The sequence below is a fragment of the Lipophrys pholis genome (genome assembly GCF_963383615.2).
Source record: "Lipophrys pholis genome assembly, chromosome: 23".
Classification (NCBI taxonomy): Eukaryota; Metazoa; Chordata; class Actinopteri; order Blenniiformes; family Blenniidae; genus Lipophrys; species Lipophrys pholis.
In genome coordinates this window covers 1-25,613 of record NC_137645.1, presented here as the reverse complement: position 1 = coordinate 25,613, position 25,613 = coordinate 1, and the positions used below count along the sequence as shown (strand labels likewise).

The 25,613-nt window shown below is 51.4% G+C and overlaps 2 protein-coding genes across 2 annotated transcripts; both read left to right on the top strand.

The window, feature by feature from the left end:
• The first annotated feature begins 14,167 nt into the window (after positions 1-14,167).
• LOC308127829 (four and a half LIM domains protein 2-like) lies at positions 14,168-21,880 on the top strand. Its single transcript, XM_080493177.1, has 5 exons — positions 14,168-14,342; positions 16,512-16,686; positions 19,315-19,484; positions 19,970-20,156; positions 21,147-21,880. The coding sequence occupies exons 1-5, from the start codon at positions 14,187-14,189 to the stop codon at positions 21,296-21,298; spliced, it is 840 nt and encodes a 279-aa protein (XP_080349303.1). The 5' UTR covers positions 14,168-14,186; the 3' UTR covers positions 21,299-21,880.
• A 1,046-nt stretch (positions 21,881-22,926) lies between these two features.
• On the top strand, positions 22,927-25,492 carry LOC308127867 (uncharacterized protein C7orf57 homolog; the record flags this gene model as incomplete). The annotated part of the gene is made up of 4 exons (XM_080493246.1): positions 22,927-23,019; positions 24,197-24,262; positions 24,741-24,914; positions 25,402-25,492. Coding segments are annotated over exons 2-4 (308 nt in total), but the record flags the coding sequence as incomplete, so codon positions are not given.
• Between the last annotated feature and the right edge of the window lie 121 nt (positions 25,493-25,613).

The following is a 25,613-nucleotide window of genomic DNA, read 5'->3' as shown; positions in this document are numbered from 1 at the left end:
GCGCTCCTAGCCTCTGCTAGTAACAGCGCGGTAGCAGCGCGGCTACTCGCGCTCATAATCGCTGCTAGTCGCCGCGCGGCTTCTCGCGCTCATAATCGCTGCTAGTAGTAGCGCGGCTACTCTCGCTCATAGCCGCTGCTAGTCGCCGCGCGGTTGCAGCGCGGCTACTCGCGCTCATAATCGCTGCTAGTCGCCGCGCGGCTGCTCGCGCTCATAATCGCTGCTAGTAGCAGCGCGGCTACTCGCGCTCATAATCGCTGCCAGTAGTAGCGCGGCAGACCAGCAGTAAGTGACCGTAACCACCAGGGGGAGCCACTACTCGCGCTAATAGCCGCTTCTAGTAGCAGCGCGGCTAGTCGCGCTCCTAGCCTCTGCTAGTAGCGGCGCGGCTGCTCGCGATCATAATCGCTGCTAGTAGCAGCGCGGCTACTCGCGCTCATAATCGCTGCCAGTAGCAGCGCGGCAGACCAGCAGTAAGTGACCGTAACCACCAGAGGGAGCCACTACGCGCGCTCATAATCGCTGCTAGTAGCAGCTCGGCTACTCGCGCTTATAATCGCTGCTAGTAGCAGCGCGGCTACTCGCGCTAATAATCGCTGCTAGTAGCAGCGCGGCAGACCAGCAGTAAGTGACCGTAACCACCAGGGGGAGCCACTACTCGCGCTCATAGCCGTTGCTAGTCGCCGCGTGGCTACTCGCGCTCATAATCGCTGCCAGTAGCAGCGCGGCAGACCAGCAGTAAGTGACCATAACCACCAGAGGGAGCCACTACTCTCGCTCATTGCCGCTGCTAGTCGCCGCGCGGTTGCAGCGCGACTACTCGCGCTCATAATCGCTGCTAGTAGCAGCGCGGCTACTCGCCCTTATAATCGCTGCTAGTCGCCGCGCGGCTACTTGCGCTCATAATCGCTGCTAGTAGCAGCGCGGAAGACCAGCAGTAAGTGACCGTAACCACCAGGGGGAGCTACTACGCGCGCTCATAGCCGCTGCTAGTAGCAGCGCGGCTAGTCGCGCTCCTAGCCTCTGCTAGTAGCGGCGCGGCTGCTCGCGATCATAATCGCTGCTAGTAGCAGCGCGGCTACTCGCGCTCATAATCGCTGCCAGTAGCAGCGCGGCAGACCAGCAGTAAGTGACCGTAACCACCAGAGGGAGCCACTACGCGCGCTCATAATCGCTGCTAGTAGCAGCTCGGCTACTCGCGCTCATAATCGCTGCCAGTAGCAGCGCGGCTACTCGCGCTTATAATCGCTGCTAGTCGCCGCGCGGCTACTTGCGCTCATAATCGCTGCTAGTAGCAGCGCGGCTACTCGCCCTTATAATCGCTGCTAGTAGCAGCGCGGCTAGTCGCGCTCCTAGCCTCTGCTAGTAGCGGCGCGGCTGCTCGCGATCATAATCGCTGCTAGTAGCAGCGCGGCTACTCGCGCTCCTAGCCTCTGCTAGTAGCGGCGCGGCTGCTCGCGATCATAATCGCTGCTAGTAGCAGCGCGGCTACTCGCGCTCATAATCGCTGCTAGTCGCCGCGCGGCTACTTGCGCTCATAATCGCTGCTAGTAGCAGCGCGGCAGACCAGCAGTAAGTGACCGTAACCACCAGGGGGAGCCACTACTCGCGCTAATAGCCGCTGCTAGTAGCAGCGCGGCTAGTCGCGCTCCTAGCCTCTGCTAGTAGCGGCGCGGCTAGTCGCGCTCCTAGCCTCTGCTAGTAGCGGCGCGGCTGCTCGCGATCATAATCGCTGCTAGTAGCAGCGCGGCTACTCGCGCTCATAATCGCTGCTAGTCGCCGCGCGGCTACTTGCGCTCATAATCGCTGCTAGTAGCAGCGCGGCAGACCAGCAGTAAGTGACCGTAACCACCAGGGGGAGCCACTACTCGCGCTCATAATCGCTGCTAGTAGCAGCTCGGCTACTCGCGCTCATAATCGCTGCCAGTAGCAGCGCGGCTACTCGCGCTTATAATCGCTGCTAGTCGCCGCGCGGCTACTTGCGCTCATAATCGCTGCTAGTAGCGGCGCGGCTGCTCGCGATCATAATCGCTGCTAGTAGCAGCGCGGCTACTCGCGCTCATAATCGCTGCTAGTCGCCGCGCGGCTACTTGCGCTCATAATCGCTGCTAGTAGCAGCGCGGCAGACCAGCAGTAAGTGACCGTAACCACCAGGGGGAGCCACTACTCGCGCTAATAGCCGCTGCTAGTAGCAGCGCGGCTAGTCGCGCTCCTAGCCTCTGCTAGTAGCGGCGCGGCTGCTCGCGATCATAATCGCTGCTAGTAGCAGCGCGGCTACTCGCGCTCATAATCGCTGCCAGTAGCAGCGCGGCAGACCAGCAGTAAGTGACCGTAACCACCAGAGGGAGCCACTACGCGCGCTCATAATCGCTGCTAGTAGCAGCTCGGCTACTCGCGCTCATAATCGCTGCCAGTAGCAGCGCGGCTACTCGCGCTTATAATCGCTGCTAGTCGCCGCGCGGCTACTTGCGCTCATAATCGCTGCTAGTAGCAGCGCGGCTACTCGCCCTTATAATCGCTGCTAGTAGCAGCGCGGCTAGTCGCGCTCCTAGCCTCTGCTAGTAGCGGCGCGGCTGCTCGCGATCATAATCGCTGCTAGTAGCAGCGCGGCTACTCGCGCTCATAATCGCTGCTAGTCGCCGCGCGGCTACTTGCGCTCATAATCGCTGCTAGTAGCAGCGCGGCAGACCAGCAGTAAGTGACCGTAACCACCAGGGGGAGCCACTACTCGCGCTAATAGCCGCTGCTAGTAGCAGCGCGGCTAGTCGCGCTCCTAGCCTCTGCTAGTAGCGGCGCGGCTAGTCGCGCTCCTAGCCTCTGCTAGTAGCGGCGCGGCTGCTCGCGATCATAATCGCTGCTAGTAGCAGCGCGGCTACTCGCGCTCATAATCGCTGCTAGTCGCCGCGCGGCTACTTGCGCTCATAATCGCTGCTAGTAGCAGCGCGGCAGACCAGCAGTAAGTGACCGTAACCACCAGGGGGAGCCACTACTCGCGCTCATAATCGCTGCTAGTAGCAGCTCGGCTACTCGCGCTCATAATCGCTGCCAGTAGCAGCGCGGCTACTCGCGCTTATAATCGCTGCTAGTCGCCGCGCGGCTACTTGCGCTCATAATCGCTGCTAGTAGCGGCGCGGCTGCTCGCGATCATAATCGCTGCTAGTAGCAGCGCGGCTACTCGCGCTCATAATCGCTGCTAGTCGCCGCGCGGCTACTTGCGCTCATAATCGCTGCTAGTAGCAGCGCGGCAGACCAGCAGTAAGTGACCGTAACCACCAGGGGGAGCCACTACTCGCGCTAATAGCCGCTGCTAGTAGCAGCGCGGCTAGTCGCGCTCCTAGCCTCTGCTAGTAGCGGCGCGGCTGCTCGCGATCATAATCGCTGCTAGTAGCAGCGCGGCTACTCGCGCTCATAATCGCTGCTAGTAGCAGCGCGCCAGCAGCGCGACTACGCGCGCTCATAATCGCTGCCAGTAGCAGCGCGGCAGACCAGCAGTAAGTGACCGTAACCACCAGAGGGAGCCACTACGCGCGCTCATAATCGCTGCTAGTAGCAGCTCGGCTACTCGCGCTCATAATCGCTGCCAGTAGCAGCGCGGCTACTCGCGCTTATAATCGCTGCTAGTAGTAGCGCGGCAAACCAGCAGTAAGTGACCGTAACCACCAGGGGGAGCCACTACTCGCGGTCATAGCCGCTGCTAGTCGCCGCGCGGCTAGTCGCGCTCCTAGCCTCTGCTAGTAGCAGCGCGGTAGCAGCGCGACTACGCGCGCTCATAATCGCTGCTAGTAGTAGCGCGGCTACTTGCGCTCATAATCGCTGCTAGTAGCAGCGCGGCTACTCGCGCTCATAATCGCTGCTAGTCGCCGCGCGGCTACTTGCGCTCATAATCGCTGCTAGTAGCAGCGCGGCAGACCAGCAGTAAGTGACCGTAACCAACAGAGGGAGCCACTACGCGCGCTCATAGCCGCTGCTAGTCGCCGCGCGGTTGCAGCGCGGCGAAGAGCGCTCATAATCGCTGCTAGTAGCAGCGCGGCTAGTCGCGCTCCTAGCCTCTGCTAGTAGCGGCGCGGCTGCTCGCGATCATAATCGCTGCTAGTAGCAGCGCGGCTACTCGCGCTCATAATCGCTGCTAGTAGCAGCGCGGCAGACCAGCAGTAAGTGACCGTAACCAACAGAGGGAGCCACTACGCGCGCTCATAGCCGCTGCTAGTCGCCGCGCGGTTGCAGCGCGGCGAAGAGCGCTCATAATCGCTGCTAGTAGCAGCGCGGCTAGTCGCGCTCCTAGCCTCTGCTAGTAGCGGCGCGGCTGCTCGCGATCATAATCGCTGCTAGTAGCAGCGCGGCTACTCGCGCTCATAATCGCTGCTAGTAGCAGCGCGGCAGACCAGCAGTAAGTGACCGTAACCACCAGGGGGAGCCACTACTCGTGGTCATAGCCGCTGCTAGTCGCCGCGCGGCTAGTCGCGCTCCTAGCCTCTGCTAGTAACAGCGCGGTAGCAGCGCGGCTACTCGCGCTCATAATCGCTGCTAGTCGCCGCGCGGCTTCTCGCGCTCATAATCGCTGCTAGTAGCAGCGCGGCTACTCGCGCTCATAATCGCTGCTAGTCGCCGCGCGGCTACTTGCGCTCATAATCGCTGCTAGTAGCAGCTCGGCTACTCGCCCTTATAATCGCTGCTAGTAGCAGCGCGGCTACTCGCGCTCATAATCGCTGCTAGTCGCCGCGCGGCTACTTGCGCTCATAATCGCTGCTAGTAGCAGCGCGGCAGACCAGCAGTAAGTGACCGTAACCACCAGGGGGAGCCACTACTCGCGCTCATAGCCGCTGCTAGTAGCAGCGCGGCTTCTCGCGCTCATAATCGCTGCTAGTAGCAGCGCGGCTACTCGCGCTCATAATCGCTGCTAGTCGCCGCGCGGCTACTTGCGCTCATAATCGCTGCTAGTAGCAGCTCGGCTACTCGCCCTTATAATCGCTGCTAGTAGCAGCGCGGCTACTCGCGCTCATAATCGCTGCTAGTCGCCGCGCGGCTACTTGCGCTCATAATCGCTGCTAGTAGCAGCGCGGCAGACCAGCAGTAAGTGACCGTAACCACCAGGGGGAGCCACTACTCGCGCTCATAGCCGCTGCTAGTAGCAGCGCGGCTTCTCGCGCTCATAATCGCTGCTAGTAGCAGCGCGGCTACTCGCGCTCATAATCGCTGCTAGTCGCCGCGCGGCTACTTGCGCTCATAATCGCTGCTAGTAGCAGCTCGGCTACTCGCGCTTATAATCGCTGCTAGTCGCCCCGCGGCTACTCGCGCTCATAATCGCTGCTAGTAGTAGCGCGGCTACTCTCGCTCATAGCCGCTGCTAGTCGCCGCGCGGTTGCAGCGCGACTACTCGCGCTCATAATCGCTGCTAGTAGCAGCGCGGCTAGTCGCGCTCCTAGCCTCTGCTAGTAGCAGCGCGGTAGCAGCGCGACTACGCCCGCTCATAATCGCTGCTAGTAGTAGCGCGGCTACTCGCGCTCATAATCGCTGCTAGTCGCCGCGCGGCTACTTGCGCTCATAATCGCTGCTAGTAGCAGCTCGGCTACTCGCCCTTATAATCGCTGCTAGTAGCAGCGCGGCTACTCGCGCTCATAATCGCTGCTAGTAGCAGCGCGGCAGACCAGCAGTAGAGACCGTAACCACCAGGAAATATGGCAGCCATCTTGGCACGGTCGTCCGCTCCGGTCAGTCTCATCTGCTTGGCAGGAGCAAAAAGTCAGCGACTTTAATCATAACTGGCTGAATACTAAACTGATCTTCACCATCATACATGTAGTTCTGATACTGGACACATGGTTTGGTGTGATCTGATGTTCATAGTGGACTAAACAATAATAGAATGTTCTGATTTGTTGATCTATGAAAACACACACGTACACACACACACACCTCATATGTGTAATTAACATGCCTGAAAAGGGGCAGGAAGAAATAAAACTTATCAAATACTCCATAGTTCTACTTTATAAATATCTTTCTGTATTGATATATACTTTATACACACACACACACACACACACACACAGGATACAGAGAGAAGTATTTCACCTGTCCTGTGGTTCTCAATAGAACATTTACATTCATGAAGCTGATAGCCTGTTGATGATACACCTGTTCTTTGGAGAGGAAGATGAAGATGAAGATGGGGGATGAACTCATCCAGTTTAAAAAGTTCCCTGCAAACTCACTCAGTGAATCCTTCCTCCTCAAAGCCCCCTCCCTCCTCTTCCTCAGATCTTTGTCTTTGGGAAACTTCACAATGAAAACGGGAGTAAACTTATTTCAATCTATTCTAAAGTCACATGTCGTCAATGTTTCTCCGTCAGTGAGGAGGAGGAGACATGAGACGTGTGTGTGTGTGTGTGTGTGTGTGTGTGTGTGTGTGTGTGTGTGTGTGTGTGTGTGTGTGTGTGTGTGTGTGATGCTGAAGGGCAGATCTCCAGAAAAGCCCCCACACTTACTGCCACTGTCCGTCAGTGTGGTTTCAGCACCAAGGACAGTTACCAGCTGTGTCCACCAGAGGGCAAACATTAGAGCTGTAGCGTGTGTTTACCAACCACCTAGTGGTCAGAGGTCGTGATCACAGCAGCTTGTTTGGATATTATGGGATGTACAAATACTGACTGGAGCAGGTTTCACATTGGGATCCAGGAAAATGTACGTTTGTGTTGGACTCAGGACCCTGGAGAAGGGCTGGTGACCCTGGAGGAGGAGCTGGTGACCCTGGAGGAGGAGCTGGTGACCCTGGAGGAGGAGCTGGTGACCCTGGAGGAGGGGCTGGTGACCCTGGAGGAGGAGCTGGTGACCCTGGAGGAGGAGCTGGTGACCCTGGAGGAGGGGCTGGTGACCCTGGAGGAGGAGCTGGTGACCCTGGAGGAGGGCTGGTGACCCTGGAGGAGGAGCTGGAGACCCTGGAGGAGGAGCTGGTGACCCTGGAGGAGGGGCTGGTGACCCTGGAGGAGGAGCTGGTGACCCTGGAGGAGGAGCTGGTGACCCTGGAGGAGGAGCTGGTGACCCTGGAGGAGGGGCTGGTGACCCTGGAGGAGGAGCACACACCGTGCGCCGGGACACCGGAGCTGCTCCGAGCCCCGTGTCTGTCCTCGTAACGGGTCCGCAACTTCTGCCCCAACGCGGAAGTTGTGGCTATCATGTCTCGCGACGCGACACTGGCGCCGGCCGGCTTTGTGCCCCGAAGTGGCTCCGGTGTCAGTTCTCCCGGGCGGCGTTGGCTTTTTCAGAACCAACACGGGAGTCGCACCTGCAGCTCTGTGACTAGTGCAAAGTGGAGGATGTAAACAACAACAACAGATTTGCTGCCCCGGCTGAGATTACTGTTACTACGTCACCCGTCTGCAGAGCTCTTAACCCCGCCTACATTTTAACCTACTTTCTGTAGAGGAAACCCAACAGATTTGACTCTGGGTAGCTTTACCGTACTGCCCTGTACTGCCCCGTACTGCCCCGTACCGCCCCGTACGGCCCCGTACGGCTCCGTTCCATCCCGTACTGCCCCGTACCGCCCCGTACGGCCCCGTACGGCTCCGTTCCATCCCGTACTGCCCCGTACCGCCCCGTACGGCCCCGTACGGCTCCGTTCCATCCCGTACTGCCCCGTACTGCCCCGTACCGCCCCGTATGGCTCCGTTCCATCCCTGCACTTTATGTGTGGTGGAAACGGGCTTTTGGTTTCGTTTAGTTCAGTTCAGTTTGGTTCGGTTTGGTTTGGTTTGGTTTGGTTGGGCTCAGTTCAGCTCAGTGCGGTTCTGGTCTTGTTGATGTCCTGTATGTTTTTTATTTTCTTTCTTTCTCATTCTACCATCTGATGTTACTGGAAAGCCCTTCGGTCACCTAAAGAGCTTTATCAATAAGTGTTGGGTCGGTGTAGGGTCGGTTGGTCGGTCGGTTGGTCGGTCGGTTGCTCGGTTGGTCGGTTGGTCGCTTGGTTGGTCGGTCGGTCGGTTGCTCGGTCGCTCACTCGCTCGGTTGGTCGCTCGGTCGGTTGGTCACTCGCTCGGTCGGTTGCTCGGTTGGTCGCTCGCTCGGTCGGTCGCTCGGTTGCTCGCTCGGTTGCTCGCTCGGTTGCTCGGTTGCTCGCTCGGTTGGATGGTCGGTCGGTCGCTCGGTTGGTCCCTCGGTTGGATGGTTGCTTGGTCGGTTGCTCAGTTGGTCGCTCGGTTGGATGGTCGGTCGGTCGCTCAGTCGGTCGGTCGCTCGGTCAGTCGGATGGTCGCTCAGTCGGTCGGTCGCTCGGTTGGATGGTCGGTCGCTCGGTCGCTCGGTTGGATGGTCGCTCGGTCGGTCGGATGGTCGCTCGGTCGGTCGCTCGGTTGGATGGTCGCTCGCTCGGTCGGATGGTCGCTCAGTCGGTCGCTCGGTCGCTCGGTTGGATGGTCGGTCGCTCGGTTGGATGGTCGCTCGGTCGGTCGCTCGGTCGGTCGCTCGGTTGGATGGTTGGATGGTCGCTCGGTCGGTCGCTCAGTTGGATGGTCGCTCGGTCGGTCGGTCGGTTGGTCGAATGGTCGCTCGGTCGGTCGGATGGTCGCTCGGTCGGTTGCTCGGTCGGTCGCTCGGTTGGATGGTCGCTCGGTCGGTCCCTCGGTCGGTCGGTTGGTCGAATGGTCGCTCGGTCGGTCGCTCGGTTGGATGGTCGCTCGGTCGGTCGGTTGGTCGAATGGTCGCTCGGTCGGTCGCTTGGTCGGATGGTCGCTCAGTCGGTTGGTCGAATGGTCGCTCGGTTGGACGGTCGCTCGGTCGCTCGCTCGGTTGGATGGTCGCTCGGTTGGTCGCTCGGTCGGTCGGATGGTCGCTCGGTCGGTCGGTTGGATGGTCGCTCGGTCGGTCGGATGGTCGGTCAGTTGGTCGCTCGGTCGGTCGGATGGTCGCTCGGTTGGTCGCTCGCTTGCTCGCTCGGTCAGTTGGTCGCTCGGTCGGTCGGATGCTCGGTCGGTCGGATGCTCGGTCAGTTGGTCGCTCGGTCGGATGCTCGGTCGGTCTGAAGGAGAGCCACGGCCTCAGTGGGACTCTTTGCCGGCTGACCTCTGCTCCTCTGGGATCTTCTGTTATCTAAAGAGCTGTTTTGGTTCGGAGGGTTTTTCCACATAAAGAAATTAGAGCTTATTTAATCTGACCTGAATTAAACTCCTCATTCAGTGATGTTGGCTGCAGAGCGTCTTTTCCTGTTTGTCATCTCCTCCAGTGAGTTAGAGCTTGTGGAGCCATTAGCTGCTCCTTCCTTCACATGATTCCTGCTCTCAATTGAATTATCCTAATATAGGGACTGCTGCTGGCGCCACACTGGACTCTTTGTCCCGGACTTACCTGTCCCTCGTCCCCCGGCCACAACAAAGAGCTCATTGGGGTCACACATTAGTTCTAATGGGTCCAGGGAGAGGACAGACCAACACAGAACTCTCAAGTGCTGCTGTCTGGGCTTTAAAGCCAGACTGAGAATGTTCAGGAGATGGAACCTGGCTCCACCTCCGTCAGGTGACGTGGTTAGAATCAGGCTCCTGGTAAAGAACATGAGGATCATATGGTCACTTGATGCTCCTGTGAGACACTGTCTCCTCTAATCTAATCAGATTATGTTTTTTCCTGCACATCACATTTTCTGGAATCTTCCAGTGAGCTCAGAGTAAACAGAGTCAATAGAGTCAGTAGAGTCAGTAGAGTCAACAGAGTCAATAGAGTCAACGGAGTCAATAGAGTCAATAGAGTCAGTAGAGTCAACAGAGTCAATAGAGTCAACGGAGTCAATAGAGTAAACAGAGGCGACAGGGTCAATAGAGTCAGTAGAGTCAATAGAGTAAAAAAGAGTCAATAGAGTAAACAGAGGCAACGGAGTCAATGGAGTCAACTGAGTCAATAGAGTAAACAGAGGCAACGGAGTCAATAGAGTCAACGGAGTCAATAGAGTCAACCAAGTCAATAGAGTCAACAGAGGCGACAGGGTCAATAGAGTCAACGGAGTCAATAGAGTAAACAGAGGCGACAGGGTCAATAGAGTCAGTAGAGTCAATAGAGTCAATAGAGTCAATAGAGTAAACAGAGTCAACGGAGTCAATAGAGTCAACGGAGTCAATAGAGTCAACCAAGTCAAAAGAGTCAACGGAGTCAATAGAGTAAACCGAGTCAACGGAGTCAATGGAGTCAATAGAGTCAACTGAGTCAATAGAGTAAACAGAGGCAACGGAGTCAATAGAGTCAACGGAGTCAATAGACTCAACTGAGTCAATAGAGTAAACAGAGGCAACGGAGTCAATAGACTCAACAGAGTCAATAGAGTAAACAGAGTCTGTAGAGTCAATAGAGTAAACCGAGTCAGTAGAGTCAACAGAGTAACTGCTTCAGGTCCGCCACTCAACTCAACCCTACATGACAGCCAGACGTCTTAAAGTCCAGCTTTCCAAGCAGATTCCAGTCCTGGTCTTCATTCCTACTGCAGGATCCTTTAGCTTCTAGTGGAGAAAATAAAGTCCAGCTTTCCAAGTAGATTCCAGTCCTGGTCTTCATTCCTACTGCAGGATCCTTTAGCCTCTAGTGGAGAAAATAAAGTCCAGCTTTCCAAGCAGATTCCAGTCCTGGTCTTCATTCCTACTGCAGGATCCTTTAGCCTCTAGTGGAGAAAATGAAATGAAAATATTGTGTTTGAACACGTGAACCGAATGTATAGATGATTAATTCAAATGGTAGAGCGAGCTGAAGGAGGAGTTTCATCCTCTAAAGTCACCAGGAGTCACGACCCCTAAAGACCCATAAGATCTTTAAAGATCCATAAAGATCTTTTATGATTCTTAAAGACCCATCAAGATCCATAAGATCTTTAAAGACCCATAAAGATCTTTAAAGATTCTTAAAGATTCTTAAAGACCCATAAAGACCCATAAGATCTTTAAAGATCCATAAAGATCTTTTATGATTCTTAAAGATCCATAAAGATCTTTAAAGATTCTTAAAGATCCATAAGATCTTTAAACAGCCATAAAGATCTTTAAAGATCCTTAAAGATTCTAAAAGATCCATAAAGAGCTTTAAAGAGCCTTAAAGCTCTTTAAAGGTCTTTAAAGATCCTTAAAGATTCTAAAAGATCCATAAAGATCCTTTAGGTCTTTAAAGATCCTTAAAAATTCTTAAAGATTCATAAAGATTCTAAAAGATCCATAAAGAGCTTTAAAGAGCCTTAAAGCTTTTAAAGGTCTTTAAAGCTAGATAAAGATCCTTAAAGATTCTAAAAGATCCATAAAGACCTGTAAAGAGCCTTAAAGCTCTTTACAGGTCTTTAAAGATCCATAAAGAGCAGTGACTGATCCCAATAAAGACATGAGGAAGAGGTTTAACTCCACATTAGTTGAGGCTCGTTCTCACACGTTGAAACCAAAGAATGTGGTTTATTTCAGAGCTCCGAGTTTCTAAGTTTGACTATAAAGGAGGTTTAATGTTTAACCTTGAATGTGTGCAGCGATGTGAGAGAGTGAGCTGGTGATTTGGTGAACATGAGTGAAAAGTGACCAGAGAGGAAAGTGAGTTTTCTCTTCTGAGCGTCTCACAGGGAGTTCTGTGAATCCTAAATGATTTGATGTGATTAATAAAGTGGATCTAAAGTGTTCTGCCCACTGCGTCACGCCACCTTCCTCCACCTTCTCCTCCGCCCTGCTTCTATAAAGGAGAACTCCACACAGAGTCTGGAGTCTCTGCTGCCTCGCTCCTCTGCTCTGGTAAGTCTCATTCCTCCACCCTGTCCAAGGTTCTACTTCATTCAGGACTTTGTACTTTCTTCTTTCTGCTGCTGCTGCTGCTGCAAACCTTTTCTAACTGGGGGGGGGGGGGGGGGGGGGGTCACCTTACCTTACCTTACCTTACCTTACCTTACCTTACCTTCTACATGGTGCTTTCATTCTACATCCATGTATGCAAACATGTTGGAGGAGGCTGGGTGGAGGGGGCTGGAGGCTGGGTGGAGGAAGCTGGAGGCTGGGTGGAGGAGGCTGAGTAGAGGAGGGTGGAGACTGGGTGGAGGACGCTGGAGGCTGAGTGGAGGAGGCTGGGTGGAGGGGGCTGGAGGCTGGGTGGAGGAAGCTGGAGGCTGGGTGGAGGAGGCTGAGTAGAGGAGGGTGGAGACTGGGTGGAGGACGCTGGAGGCTGAGTGGAGGAGGCTGGGTGGAGGAGGCTGGGTGGAGGAGGCTGGAGACTGAGTGGAGGAGGCTGGGTGGAGGAGGCTGGGTGGAGGAGGCTGGAGACTGAGTGGAGGAAGCTGGAGGCTGGGTGGAGGAGGCTGAGTAGAGGAGGGTGGAGACTGGGTGGAGGACGCTGGAGGCTGAGTGGAGGAGGCTGGAGGCTGGGTGGAGGACGCTGGAGGCTGGTTGTAGGAGGCTGAGTAGAAGAGGGTGGAGACTGGGTGGAGGACGCTGGAGGCTGGAGGCTGGAGGCTGGGTGGAGGACGCTGGAGGCTGGGTGGAGGAGGCTGGAGGCTGGGTAGAGGAGGCTGGAGGTGGAGGAGGCTGGAGGCTGGGTAGAAGAGGCTGGGTGGAGGAGGCTGCGTGGAGGGGGCTGGAGGTGGAGGAGGCTGGAGGCTGGGTGGAGGAGGCTGGAGGCTGGGTGGAGGAGGCTGGAGGCTGGGTAGAGGAGGCTGGAGGTGGAGGAGGCTGGAGGCTGGGTAGAAGAGGCTGGGTGGAGGAGGCTGCGTGGAGGGGGCTGGAGGTGGAGGAGGCTGGAGGCTGGGTAGAGGAGGCTGGAGGTGGAGGAGGCTGGAGGCTGGGTAGAAGAGGCTGGAGGTGGAGGAGGCTGGAGGCTGGGTAGAGGAGGCTGGAGGTGGAGGAGGCTGGAGGTGGAGGACGCTGGAGGCTGCGTGGAGGGGGCTGGAGGTGGAGGAGGCTGGAGGTGGAGGACGCTGGAGGCTGCGTGGAGGGGGCTGGAGGTGGAGGAGGCTGGAGGCTGGATAGAGGAGGCTGGAGGTGGAGGAGGCTGGAGGCTGGATAGAGGAGGCTGGAGGTGGAGGAGGCTGCAGGCCTGCAGCACTCAGTGGAGAACCTGGGTTCTCCAGCAGGTCACCTGATCATTGAGCTCCAGTTTCCAAACACATGGGTTAGGGTTAGTGACGCTGAAGGTCTCCAGAGGTTCAGTCTTTGTCTCTCCACTCACACTTGGACACGTGTTTCAGTGTCTTTCAGTCACGACCTTTGACCTGACCCTTGGTCTCCAGAGGACAGATGAGACCAACTGCAGTCGCCACAGAGAGAAAAGCTCCTCTACCAAAGCTTCTGTGGTTCCTTAAGGATCCCTTGTGTCCCTGAAGGCAGGGCCAGTGTGTGGATGGTGAGGAGCACTCTGTCCTCACGTCTCACTCCAGGTTTCACTTCTATGTTTCACCTTTAGTGAAGCAGGGGAGACTGGGTCTCCTTGTCTTCTCTCTGGTCCTGCAGACAGAGTCAGGCTCTGCTAGCTTACAGCTTCTTCTCACTTGATCTCCTCTAAGAAGAAGAAACTCAATTTAAAAGTCACATCATGTCTATTAATGAAGAGGAATTTACTCTGAAACATTCCTGCTCTGATTGGCTGAAGGCAGGAATCAATTAGGTTCCACAAGTAGATTAGAGAGGAATGTTGGAGCTTTTCCTCAGGCTGAGCAGCGTCATTCTACTGACTCTGCTCTACTAACTCTGCTCTACTAACTCGCTTCTACTCACTCTGATCTAGTTCCTCTGCTCTACTAACTCTGCTCTACTAACTCGCTTCTACTCACTCTGATCTACTAACTCGGTTCTACTCGCTCTGCTCTACTCGCTCTGATCTAGTTCCTCTGCTCTACTAACTCTGCTCTACTAACTCACTTCTACTAGCTCTGTTCTACTCGCTCTGTTCTACTAGTTCTGATCTATTTACTCTGCGCTACTAACTCAGTTCTACGTGCTCTGCTCTACTAGCTCTGATCTATTTTCTCTGCTCTACTAACTCGGTTCTACTCGCTCTGCTCTACTAGCTCTGTTCTACTAGCTCTGATCTATTAACTCTGCTCTACTAGCTCTGCTCTACTAGCTCTGTTCTACTTACTCTGTTCTACTAACTGTGATCTACTCGCTCTGCTCTACTAGCTCTGATCTACTAACTCTGCTCTACTAACTGTGGTCCTGTGTGGCTGCAGTCTGACTGGTTGCAGGAGCTCTACCATGATGGAGTCATACGACTGCACCCAGTGTGCCCAGAGCCTGTATGGCCACAAGTACATCCTGAAGGAGGACGCCCCCTACTGCCTGGTCTGCTACGAGCAGCTCTTCTCCCACCACTGTGAGGACTGCCACAAGCTGATTGGCTGCACCAGCAAGGTGAGGACTGTGTCATGCTCTGTGGCTCCTCCTCCATCAGGAGCTAAAACACCTCTTCTACACTTCTACACCTCTTCTACACTACACTTCTACACCTCTTCTACACTACACTTCTACACCTCTTCTACACGATGCTTCTACACCTCTTCTACACTATGCTTCTACACCTCTTCTACACTACACTTCTACACCTCTTCTACACCTCTTCTACACTATGCTTCTACACCTCTTCTACACTACACTTCTACACCTCTTCTACACTACACTTCTACACCTCTTCTACACTATGCTTCTACACCTCTTCTACACTACACTTCTACACCTCTTCTACACCTCTTCTACACTACACTTCTACACCTCTTCTACACCTCTTCTACACTATGCTTCTACACCTCTTCTACACTACACTTCTACACCTCTTCTACACCTCTTCTACACTATGCTTCTACACCTCTTCTACACTACACTTCTACACCTCTTCTACACCTCTTCTACACTACACTTCTACACCTCTTCTACACCTCTTCTACACTATGCTTCTACACCTCTTCTACACTACACTTCTACACCTCTTCTACACCTCTTCTACACTACACTTCTACACCTCTTCTACACCTCTTCTACACTATGCTTCTACACCTCTTCTACACTACACTTCTACACCTCTTCTACACCTCTTCTACACTATGCTTCTACACCTCTTCTACACTACACTTCTACACCTCTTCTACACCTCTTCTACACTACACTTCTACACCTCTTCTACACTACACTTCTACACCTCTTCTACACGATGCTTCTACACCTCTTCTACACTATGCTTCTACACCTCTTCTACACTACACTTCTACACCTCTTCTACACCTCTTCTACACTATGCTTCTACACCTCTTCTACACTACACTTCTACACCTCTTCTACACTACACTTCTACACCTCTTCTACACTATGCTTCTACACCTCTTCTACACTACACTTCTACACCTCTTCTACACCTCTTCTACACTACACTTCTACACCTCTTCTACACCTCTTCTACACTATGCTTCTACACCTCTTCTACACTACACTTCTACACCTCTTCTACACCTCTTCTACACTATGCTTCTACACCTCTTCTACACTACACTTCTACACCTCTTCTACACCTCTTCTACACTACACTTCTACACCTCTTCTACACTATGCTTCTACACCTCTTCTACACCTCTTCTACACTACACTTCTACACCTCTTCTACACTACACTTCTACACCTCTTCTACACCTCTTCTACACTACGCTTCTACACCTCTTCTACACTACACTTCTACACCTCTTCTACACCTCTTCTACACTACGCTTCTACACCTCTTCTACACTACACTTCTACACCTCTTCTACACCTCTTCTACACCTCTTCTACACTTCTCCCTGGTCTCCACAGCTCCAGATGTCATCCTGTTTAAACTGGAGAAGAGTTTAGAGAAAAGCTCATTTGTAATTCAGTGGATTCACTTTGTATCTCAGTAGATGTACTTTGTATCTCAGTAGATGTACTTTGTATCTCAGTAGATGTACTTTGTACCTCAGTAGATGTACTTTGTACCTCAGTAGATGTACTTTGTATCTCAGTAGATGTATGTTGTACCTCAGTAGATGTACTTTGTATCTCAGTAGATGTACTTTGTATCTCAGTAGATGTATGTTGTACCTCAGTAGATGTACTTTGTACCTCAGTAGATGTACTTTGTATCTCAGTAGATGTATGTTGTACCTCAGTAGATGTACTTTGTATCTCAGTAGATATATGTTGTACCTCAGTAGACGTACGTTGTCCATCAGTAGGTGTACTTTGTACCTCAGTAGATGTACATTGTACCTCAGTAGATATATGTTGTACCTCAGTAGATGTACATTGTATCTCAGTAGATATATGTTGTACCTCAGTAGATGTACTTTGTATCTCAGTAGATATATGTTGTACCTCAGTAGACGTACGTTGTCCATCAGTAGGTGTACTTTGTACCTCAGTAGATGTACATTGTACCTCAGTAGATATATGTTGTACCTCAGTAGATGTACATTGTATCTCAGTAGATATATGTTGTACTTAAGTAGATATATGTTGTACCTCAGTAGGTGTACTTTGTACCTCACTAGGTGAAGACAGAAGTCTTTGTCTCTGCAGGACTTGTCTTACAAGGAGCGCCACTGGCACAGCGAGTGCTTCCTGTGCAGTAAGTGCTCTCGCTCTCTGGTGGAGCGGCCGTTCGCCACCCGGGACGACCTGCTGCTCTGCACCGAGTGCTACAGCAACGAGTTCTCCGCCAAGTGTCACGCCTGCCTCAAGACCATCATGCCAGGTGAGGCCACGCCCCCTCTCACTGAGCTTTAACAGTTCATTTGAGGCTGAGAAATATTCACACATATGAAATCAAATCAAAACAAAGGCACAGTGTTTCCTATTGGACTCAAATGTCACATGACATCAGAAAAATGGCTTTTATCCAGTAAAACATCGAAACAGTCTGTGATGTTTTTACTGCTGCGGCTTGGTTTGGAGAGGTTCTACATTCCATTGAGGAGAAACTCTGCATGACATCATCAGCTCAGCAGGACATCATCAGCTCAGCATGACATCATCATTACATTGTTAGCTCATCATGACATCATCAGCTCAGCATGACATCATCATTACATTGTTAGCTCATCATGACATCATCAGCTCATCATGACATCATCAGCTCAGCATGACATCATCATTACATTGTTAGCTCATCATGACATCATCAGCTCAGCATGACTTCAGCACTACGTGCAGCTTGAACTGACATTGCATTTACACAATCACTTGGTCACTTCCTCACTCTGTCACTTCCTCACTCGGTCACTTCCTCACTCGGTCACTTCCTCACTCTGTCACTCGGTCACTCTGTCACTTCCTCACTCTGTCACTCTGTCACTTCCTCACTCTGTCACTCGGTCACTTCCTCACTCTGTCACTCTGTCACTCTGTCACTCTGTCACTTCGTCACTTCCTCACTTCCTCACTTCCTCATTCTGTCACTCTGTCACTCGGTCACTTCCTCACTCGGTCACTCTGTCACTTCCTCACTTCCTCACTCTGTCACTTCCTCACTTCCTCACTCTGTCACTCTGTCACTTCCTCACTCTGTCACTCTGTCACTCGGTCACTTCCTCACTCTGTCACTTCCTCACTCGGTCACTTCCTCACTCGGTCACTTCCTCACTCTGTCACTCGGTCACTCTGTCACTTCCTCACTCTGTCACTCTGTCACTTCCTCACTCTGTCACTCGGTCACTTCCTCACTCTGTCACTCTGTCACTCTGTCACTTCCTCACTTCCTCACTTCCTCATTCTGTCACTCTGTCACTCGGTCACTTCCTCACTCGGTCACTCTGTCACTTCCTCACTTCCTCACTCTGTCACTTCCTCACTTCCTCACTCTGTCACTCTGTCACTTCCTCACTCTGTCACTCTGTCACTCGGTCACTTCCTCACTCTGTCACTTCCTCACTCGGTTACTTCCTCACTCTGTCACTTCCTCACTCGGTCACTTCCTCACTCGGTCACTTCCTCACTCTGTCACTTCCTCACTCGGTCACTTCCTCACTTCCTCACTCTGTCACTCTGTCACTCGGTCACTTCCTCACTCTGTCACTCGGTCACTCTGTCACTTCCTCACTTCCTCACTCTGTCACTCGGTCACTTCCTCACTCTGTCACTCGGTCACTCTGTCACTCTGTCACTTCTTCACTTCCTCACTCTGTCACTCGGTCACTTCCTCACTCGGTCACTCTGTCACTTCCTCACTCGGTCACTCTGTCACTCCGTCACTTCCTCACTTCCTCACTCTGTCACTCGGTCACTCTGTCACTCTGTCACTTCCTCACTCGGTTACTTCCTCACTCGGTCACTCGGTCACTTCCTCACTCGGTCACTCTGTCACTTCCTCACTTCCTCACTCGGTCACTCTGTCACTCTGTCACTTCCTCACTCTGTCACTCGGTCACTTCCTCACTCTGTCACTCTGTCACTTCCTCACTCTGTCACTCTGTCACTCGGTCACTTCCTCACTCTGTCACTTCCTCACTCGGTTACTTCCTCACTCGGTCACTTCCTCACTCGGTCACTTCCTCACTCTGTCACTCGGTCACTCGGTCACTTCCTCACTTCCTAAATCTGTCACTCGGTCACTTCCTCACTCTGTCACTCGGTCACTCTGTCACTTCCTCACTTCCTCACTCTGTCACTCGGTCACTCTGTCACTCTGTCACTTCCTCACTTCCTCACTCTGTCACTTCCTCACTTCCTCACTCTGTCACTCGGTCACTTCCTCACTCTGTCACTCTGTCACTTCCTCACTCTGTCACTCGGTCACTCGGTCACTTCCTCACTCTGTCACTTCCTCACTCGGTTACTTCCTCACTCGGTCACTTGGTCACTTCCTCACTCTGTCACTTCCTCACTCGGTCACTTCCTCACTCTGTCACTTCCTCACTCTGTCACTCTGTCACTCGGTCACTTCCTCACTCTGTCACTCTGTCACTTCCTCACTCTGTCACTCGGTCACTCGGTCACTTCCTCACTCTGTCACTTCCTCACTCGGTTACTCCCTCACTTGGTCACTCGGTCACTCGGTCACTTCCTCACTCGGTCACTTCCTCACTTCCTCACTCGGTCACTCTGTCACTTCCTCACTCTGTCACTTGGTCACTTCCTCACTTCCTCACTCTGTCACTTCCTCACTCGGTCACTCTGTCACTTCCTCACTCGGTCACTCTGTCACTCTGTCACTTCCTCACTCTGTCACTTGGTCACTTCCTCACTTCCTCACTCTGTCACTTCCTCACTCGGTCACTCTGTCACTTCCTCACTCTGTCACTCGGTCACTTCCTCACTCTGTCACTCTGTCACTCGGTCACTTCCTCACTCTGTCACTCTGTCACTCGGTCACTTCCTCCTGCAGGCTCCAAGAAGATGGAGCACAAGGGCAACAGCTGGCATGAGAACTGCTTCAGCTGCAACCGCTGCCAGCAGCCTATCGGCACCAGGAGCTTCGTGCTGAAGGACGCCAACAACTACTGCCTGCCCTGCTACGAGAAGCAGTTTGCTCTGCAGTGCGTTCACTGCAAGAAGGTACCGCTCTGTCCTCTGGCTCTGCAGCAACACACCTGGGACTGTGCGCTGGGGTTTGCTTTGGTTCACGGTGAGAGGGTGAGGATGGTGACAGGATCAACACTCCAGTGAAACACTGAGACGCCCAGTGGGAACAGGAGCTCTCATATTCATGGGTTCACTGCTGCTCACTTCCTCCAGAGGGAACCAGGATTATTCAGCGTTACACATTTCACCAAACCTTGTTACCTGATGGAGGAAGAGTTGATGGGAAGCAAAGGGTGGAGCTGCTCTGCAGGCAGGGAGCTGAGATTTCAGTCTGACTGAAGCTCAGAGAGCTGAAGCACTGCTCTGCCAGGATTACTCTTTAATAATAGTTTCATTTCTTTATAATATCTGGATGTTAGAGGAGGAAGATGCTCTATAATGTGATGTTAGAGGAGGAAGATGCTCTATAATGTGATGTTCGAGGAGGAAGATGCTCTATAATGTGAATGTCTTTCCAGCCCATCACCACCGGGGGGGTGAACTACCGCGACCAGCCGTGGCATAAGGAGTGTTTCGTCTGCATCAGCTGCAAGCAGCAGCTGGCCGGCCAGCGCTTCACCTCCCGGGACGACTTCGCCTACTGCCTGGACTGTTTCTGCAACCTCTTCGCCAAGAAATGTGCCTCCTGCACCACCCCCATCAGCGGTACAGTCCCTCTGACTCTGTTCACAATGTCCCTGTAGGACCTTCTCTTCTACTGACCTCTACTGACCTCTACTGGTAGTGGAGCCCTTCATTTAGGCTCATCCCAGTGTTCCACACAAGAAGATATTAACTCAGGACAGGAAATGACAAAAGAAGGTGACCTAATACTTTAAATCTCTACATAACTATAATTCACTCAATAATTTTGATCAGATCCCTTCAGCTCTACATCATCTTCTTCAAATTGATTCGTGGAGGAATAAGAAGATTGTTTTCAAATAACTCCTGAGACATGGTGAAAAGGTTGCTTCCTTTAGTTCTCATCATGTTGTTTGGTTTTGTCTTTGTAGGGTCAGGACATCACAAGTTTGATTTGTGATACATTTACACGTAAAAACAGGTCCAACAGGAAGTGAAGCGTCCAGTAGAAACAGGTCCAACAGGAAGTGAAGCGTCCAGTAGAAACAGGTCCAACAGGAAGTGAAGCGTCCAGTAGAAACAGGTCCAACAGGAAGTAAAGCATCCAGTAGAAACAGGTCCAACAGGAAGTGAAGCGTCCAGTAGAAACAGGTCCAACAGGAAGTGAAGCATCCAGTAGAAACAGGTCCAACAGGAAGTGAAGCGTCCAGTGGAAACAGGTCCAACAGGAAGTAAAGCGTCCAGTAGAAACAGGTCCAACAGGAAGTAAAGCGTCCAGTAGAAACAGGTCCAACAGGAAGTGAAGTGTCCAGTAGAAACAGGTCCAACAGGAAGTGAAGTGTCCAGTAGAAACAGGTCCAACAGGAAGTGAAGCGTCCAGTAGAAACAGGTCCAACAGGAAGTGAAGCGTCCAGTAGAAACAGGTCCAACAGGAAGTGAAGCGTCCAGTAGAAACAGGTCCAACAGGAAGTGAAGCGTCCCGGTCTTTCGCTCCCTCACTGTGCAGTCTCACGTGATGTCAGGCTTGTTGCGTCCCGTCACCAGGCTGGTCTCTGTTTCTGCTGCTCTCAGGTCTCGGGGGCAGTAAGTACATCTCCTTTGAGCAGCGCCAGTGGCACAACGACTGCTTCAACTGCAAGCGCTGCTGCGTGTCTCTGGTGGGCCGGGGCTTCCTCACCTGCAAGGACGACGTCCTCTGTCCTGACTGTGGCAAAGACTTCTGAGCTCGGCGGCCGGCTGAGCGTCTGGGAGCCGTTCCACTTGACCTTTGACCCTGTATCAACCTCCTGGTCTGCTGACTGCATGTGCTGACCAAGCAGTTTCTCATGACAAGGCTTTAACAGCAGAAAGCTCAAGTAGATGATCTCACAAACTGGATTGAATTGTTTGGTAGCAAAACCACAAACATTCTACTCTGAACTTGATTTCCAGTGACATCAGAATAACGAGCTTTCTGTGAAGTTACTAATGTGCTTTGCTCCAGGTTACTGGCTGATAACAATTGATTCTCGTCACTCTCAGGACGCTGTAACCTTTGACCTGTGAAGAAACCAGGAGCTCAACGTGCTTTGAAACCACAATGTTGTGAACATTCCTTCCAGCTTGTTGCTGAATCCTAAAGCATTGTGTGCTCTAACCCACCGCACTCTTAATAACACAGAACACTTTTATTATCATGTGGTGATACTTCACTTATAAATACAGCTAATTAATCTATAAATGTTTATAAGGTGTTCCACTAACGGTCGATTTACTTCAATGTTAAAAATGTCTATAACTCATTAATAAAAGTTTTATTTATCTGGATGATATTTACTGTTGTTTTTGTAAATGACTGATTTGATCCAAAAACTTCTTCAAGAAAAGCAAAATAATCTTTAAATGACAGAAGAATTCGAGCAGCAATGATAAATCCAGTGTGTGCAGCTCCCCCTGCTTCAGATGGAGAGCTGGGTGTTTATCTGCTTCTACTGTGAAATAGAACGGCTCCATTATTAATAATAGAAAGGTTCCATTTACCAACCGAGGATTATCGCACGTAGTGACTAAATACTGTGAAACTAATACAACTGATCTCCTCCAAATGGTGTAATATATACAAATTAATAATCACAATAAGGTTTTTTTTTAGATTTAATACTTAATATTTTATCCATTGTGACGGTACTGTACTTTATTCTTGTGTGTTTAGAGCCACAGAGGAGCTGTCACTGCATTTCACTGCTGCTAACATTGTGTTTTAATATTGCTTTCAGAGTGACAATAAAGAACGATTCTATTCTATTCTATTCTATTCTATTCTATTCTATTCTATTCTGTTCTCATCTGTTCAGTTCTATTCTATTCTATTCTATTCTGTTCTGTTCTGTTCCGTTCTATTCTATTCTATTCTATTCTATTCTATTCTATTCTATATGATCTGTCATTGAGCTTTTACCTCAAAAACTCAGCAAGTATATATTTAAAGGTGTGAAATAATGGTTTATTTATGAATAGAAACCAAGCATTAACTATTTAAACAAGATTAAATAGCACATTTGATAAAATAAAAAAAAAGAAACTGTTGGAGCCACATTACGTCATTGGAAGTCAAACCAAAGTGCCCCCCATGGCCGGGGGGCAGATTGGTTCTGTTACCTTCCTTCAGGTTTGTATTTCGGAGTTTTTAACGACTTTATTCCAAAACCAAACCCAATCTGCTCAGAATCTCAGCAGCACGGGGACCCTCAGAGCTCCCACTTGGTTCGATATTTCTACAACTTGATTCACGATGAGCAACATGACATCTGTAGAAATACACGATCTTCATTTGGCGTACCGGAAGTGGGCTGCAGGTGCAACCGGAAGTGTCCCAGCCCGTCTGAAGAACAGAAGCTAACGGCGTTTATCCGCAGCGTCGCTCGAAACAAAAATCAAGAACGAGCAGAAAACCGCCACCTGGAGAGTAAGCACCTGGAGTCTCGCCGGTTCCCGAACCGTCGGTTGTTTGATGCAGACTAAAATTGATATGAACGTAATATGAACGTTTTTCACCGGATACTGCGGCTCGCGAGGCGGCTAACGCCGTTAGCAGGGCATTGTTAGCCTCCCTGCTGCCTGAATAAATGGTTAAAACATTCGCGGGGAGGTTAGAAAACAACGCAGAACCGGGTCAGAACTCCGCGGCAGATCTTCTCTCAACACTTTAAACCACACAACAAGCTCCAAGTGAGAAATTAGCTCGATTGTAACGAAACCCGGGACGCCGTTACTCGTTACTTTCTGAACATTAACGATCAAATCAGTTTTCTGGTCCCATCTAGTTTATTGTATGTATTTGGACACGTACAATTCGTGTATGTGTGTGTTGAAGTGTATGACATGTGAAGTACTGTTGTCAGCAGGAATATTCGAGTGTCATTGGGAGTATTGGAGTATCATTTGGAATATTGGAGTATTATTGCATCAGGCTATTATTAGGGGTATTGGAGTTTTATTGAGCATATTGGAATGCTATTGGGAATAGTGGAGTATCAGTTGGAGTATTGAAGTATCATTGGGAGTATTATAATATTATTGGGAGTATCATTGGGAGTATCATTGGGAGTATTGGGTTTGTTTTAAATGTTGGAGGTTTTATGAAGACCATACTGATCAGGTTCCAAAACAAAGGACAGACAGTTCTGACGTTCTAAACTAAACTAAATAGATATGAACATTTTTCCTTTTATGAAACTAAGAATTTATTTCTGTTCCTTTGTTCTTCCTATAATGAGTGGACGTGGGTTTTGGGATCTCAGTAAACTGGCTGTCACACTGATATTGCAGACCTGTTTTCTGAGTTGTGTTACTGTATAATGCAGGAGTCTTCAGTTCCAGGCCTGGAGGGACAGTGTCCAGGCCTGGAGGGACAGTGTCCTGCCTGGAGGGACAGTGTCCTGCACAATTTAGCTCCCCAGCTTCAGCACATCTCAGTCTCATGTTGATGACATCATCAAGCTTTAAAAAAGCCCAATAACGGGCCTGATTGCATTCAGTTGTGTTGCTGCTGGGAGAGACCTGAACCTGCAGGACCTCGGCCCTCCAGGCTGGAAAAGACCCCTGGTATAACACAGTTATAACACTTGTCCTTCTTTCTTTAGATTGTCATTTGTCTTAAGCTGAAATGAGTGCTGCTGTACCCAACCATCGAAGGACCAAGCCTGGAGGTAAACCCAATAATCAAATCAGAATAAACGTGATTAGAAGTTCACAGTTCTTTAGCTCAGAAACAGGAGTAGAGCTGAAGACTCCTTCAGTTTAACTACAGCTGTGTTATAACACAAGCCACATGTCCAGAGTTGTTATAACAGATTTGGTTGCAGTCATTAAGCCACATGTTTAGAGTTGTTATAACAGATTTGGTTGCAGGCATATAGCTACATGTTTAGAGTTGTTATAACAGATTTGGTTGCAGTCATTAAGCCACATGTTTAGAGTTGTTATAACAGATTTGGTTGCAGGCATATAGCTACATGTTTAGAGTTGTTATAACAGATTTGGTTGCAGTCATTAAGCCACATGTTTAGAGTTGTTATAACAGATGTGGTTGCAGGCATATAGCTACATGTTTAGAGTTGTTATAACAGATCTGGTTGCAGGCATATAGCTACATGTTTAGAGTTGTTATAACAGATCTGGTTGCAGGCATTAAGCCCGGAGCTCCCAGTAGTGGTGTGACCGGACCCACCTCCCAGATCCCCGGATTGTCGCAGAGCGCCACTGAAACAGCTCCAGCAGAGAGGAGCAGCGGCCGGAGGGTCGGGATCTTCGAGTCGGACTCGGACTATGTCAAGCTGGCTAAAGGAGGGGGGCATAAAGGTAACGGGGTGGCTAAAGGAGGGGGGCATAAAGGTAACGGGGTGGTTAAAGGAGGGGGGCATAAAGGTAACGGGGTGGTTAAAGGAGGGGGGCATAAAGGTAACGGGGTGGTTAAAGGAGGGGGGCATAAAGGTAACGGGGGTTAAAGGGGGGAGGCATAAAGGTAACGGGGGTTAAAGGAGGGGGGCATAAAGGTAACGGGGGTTAAAGGGGGGAGGCATAAAGGTAACGGGTGGGGGGTTATAGGAGAGGGGCATAAAGGTAACGGGGGGGTTAAGGGGGGGGGGGTTAAAGGGGGGGCACAAAGCTGAAGCAGCAGCTGCTGATCCAGACTTTCATGACTGCACTGATATCGATCCACACAGAGGAAGGAACTACTTCCTGTGGATTGATCTCTCTGGAGCCGTGCTCAGGCTGATGTTCAGTTACTAAGCTTCAGCATTCCTGCCAGTACTTTTATTTTGAAACGTGGTTTCCTGTGGCGCAGGACTTCTGAGCCACGACGTGGACGATGTGGACGACGCACCAAAGAAATGCTACCAGCCTGCCACCTGGTTTGGAGACGAGGATTCCAACAGGTAAGAGTCCTCTGCTCCGTCAGCTCCTCCACCCTCTGCTGGTCCTTGGCAGGTCCACTGCCGGGCTGCAGTGTGAGCAGCTTGACGGCTCCAGAGGAGGAGGCTGTCAGGGTCTAGGCGG

Coding starts and splice junctions, on each gene's coding strand:
- LOC308127829 (XM_080493177.1), top strand. CDS start 14,187: ATGATGGAGTCATACGACTGCACCCAGTGTGCCCAGAGCCTGTATGGC. Junction 14,343..16,511: donor TGATTGGCTGCACCAGCAAG/GTGAGGACTGTG, acceptor TTGTCTCTGCAG/GACTTGTCTTACAAGGAGCG. Junction 20,157..21,146: donor CTGCACCACCCCCATCAGCG/GTACAGTCCCTC, acceptor TGCTGCTCTCAG/GTCTCGGGGGCAGTAAGTAC.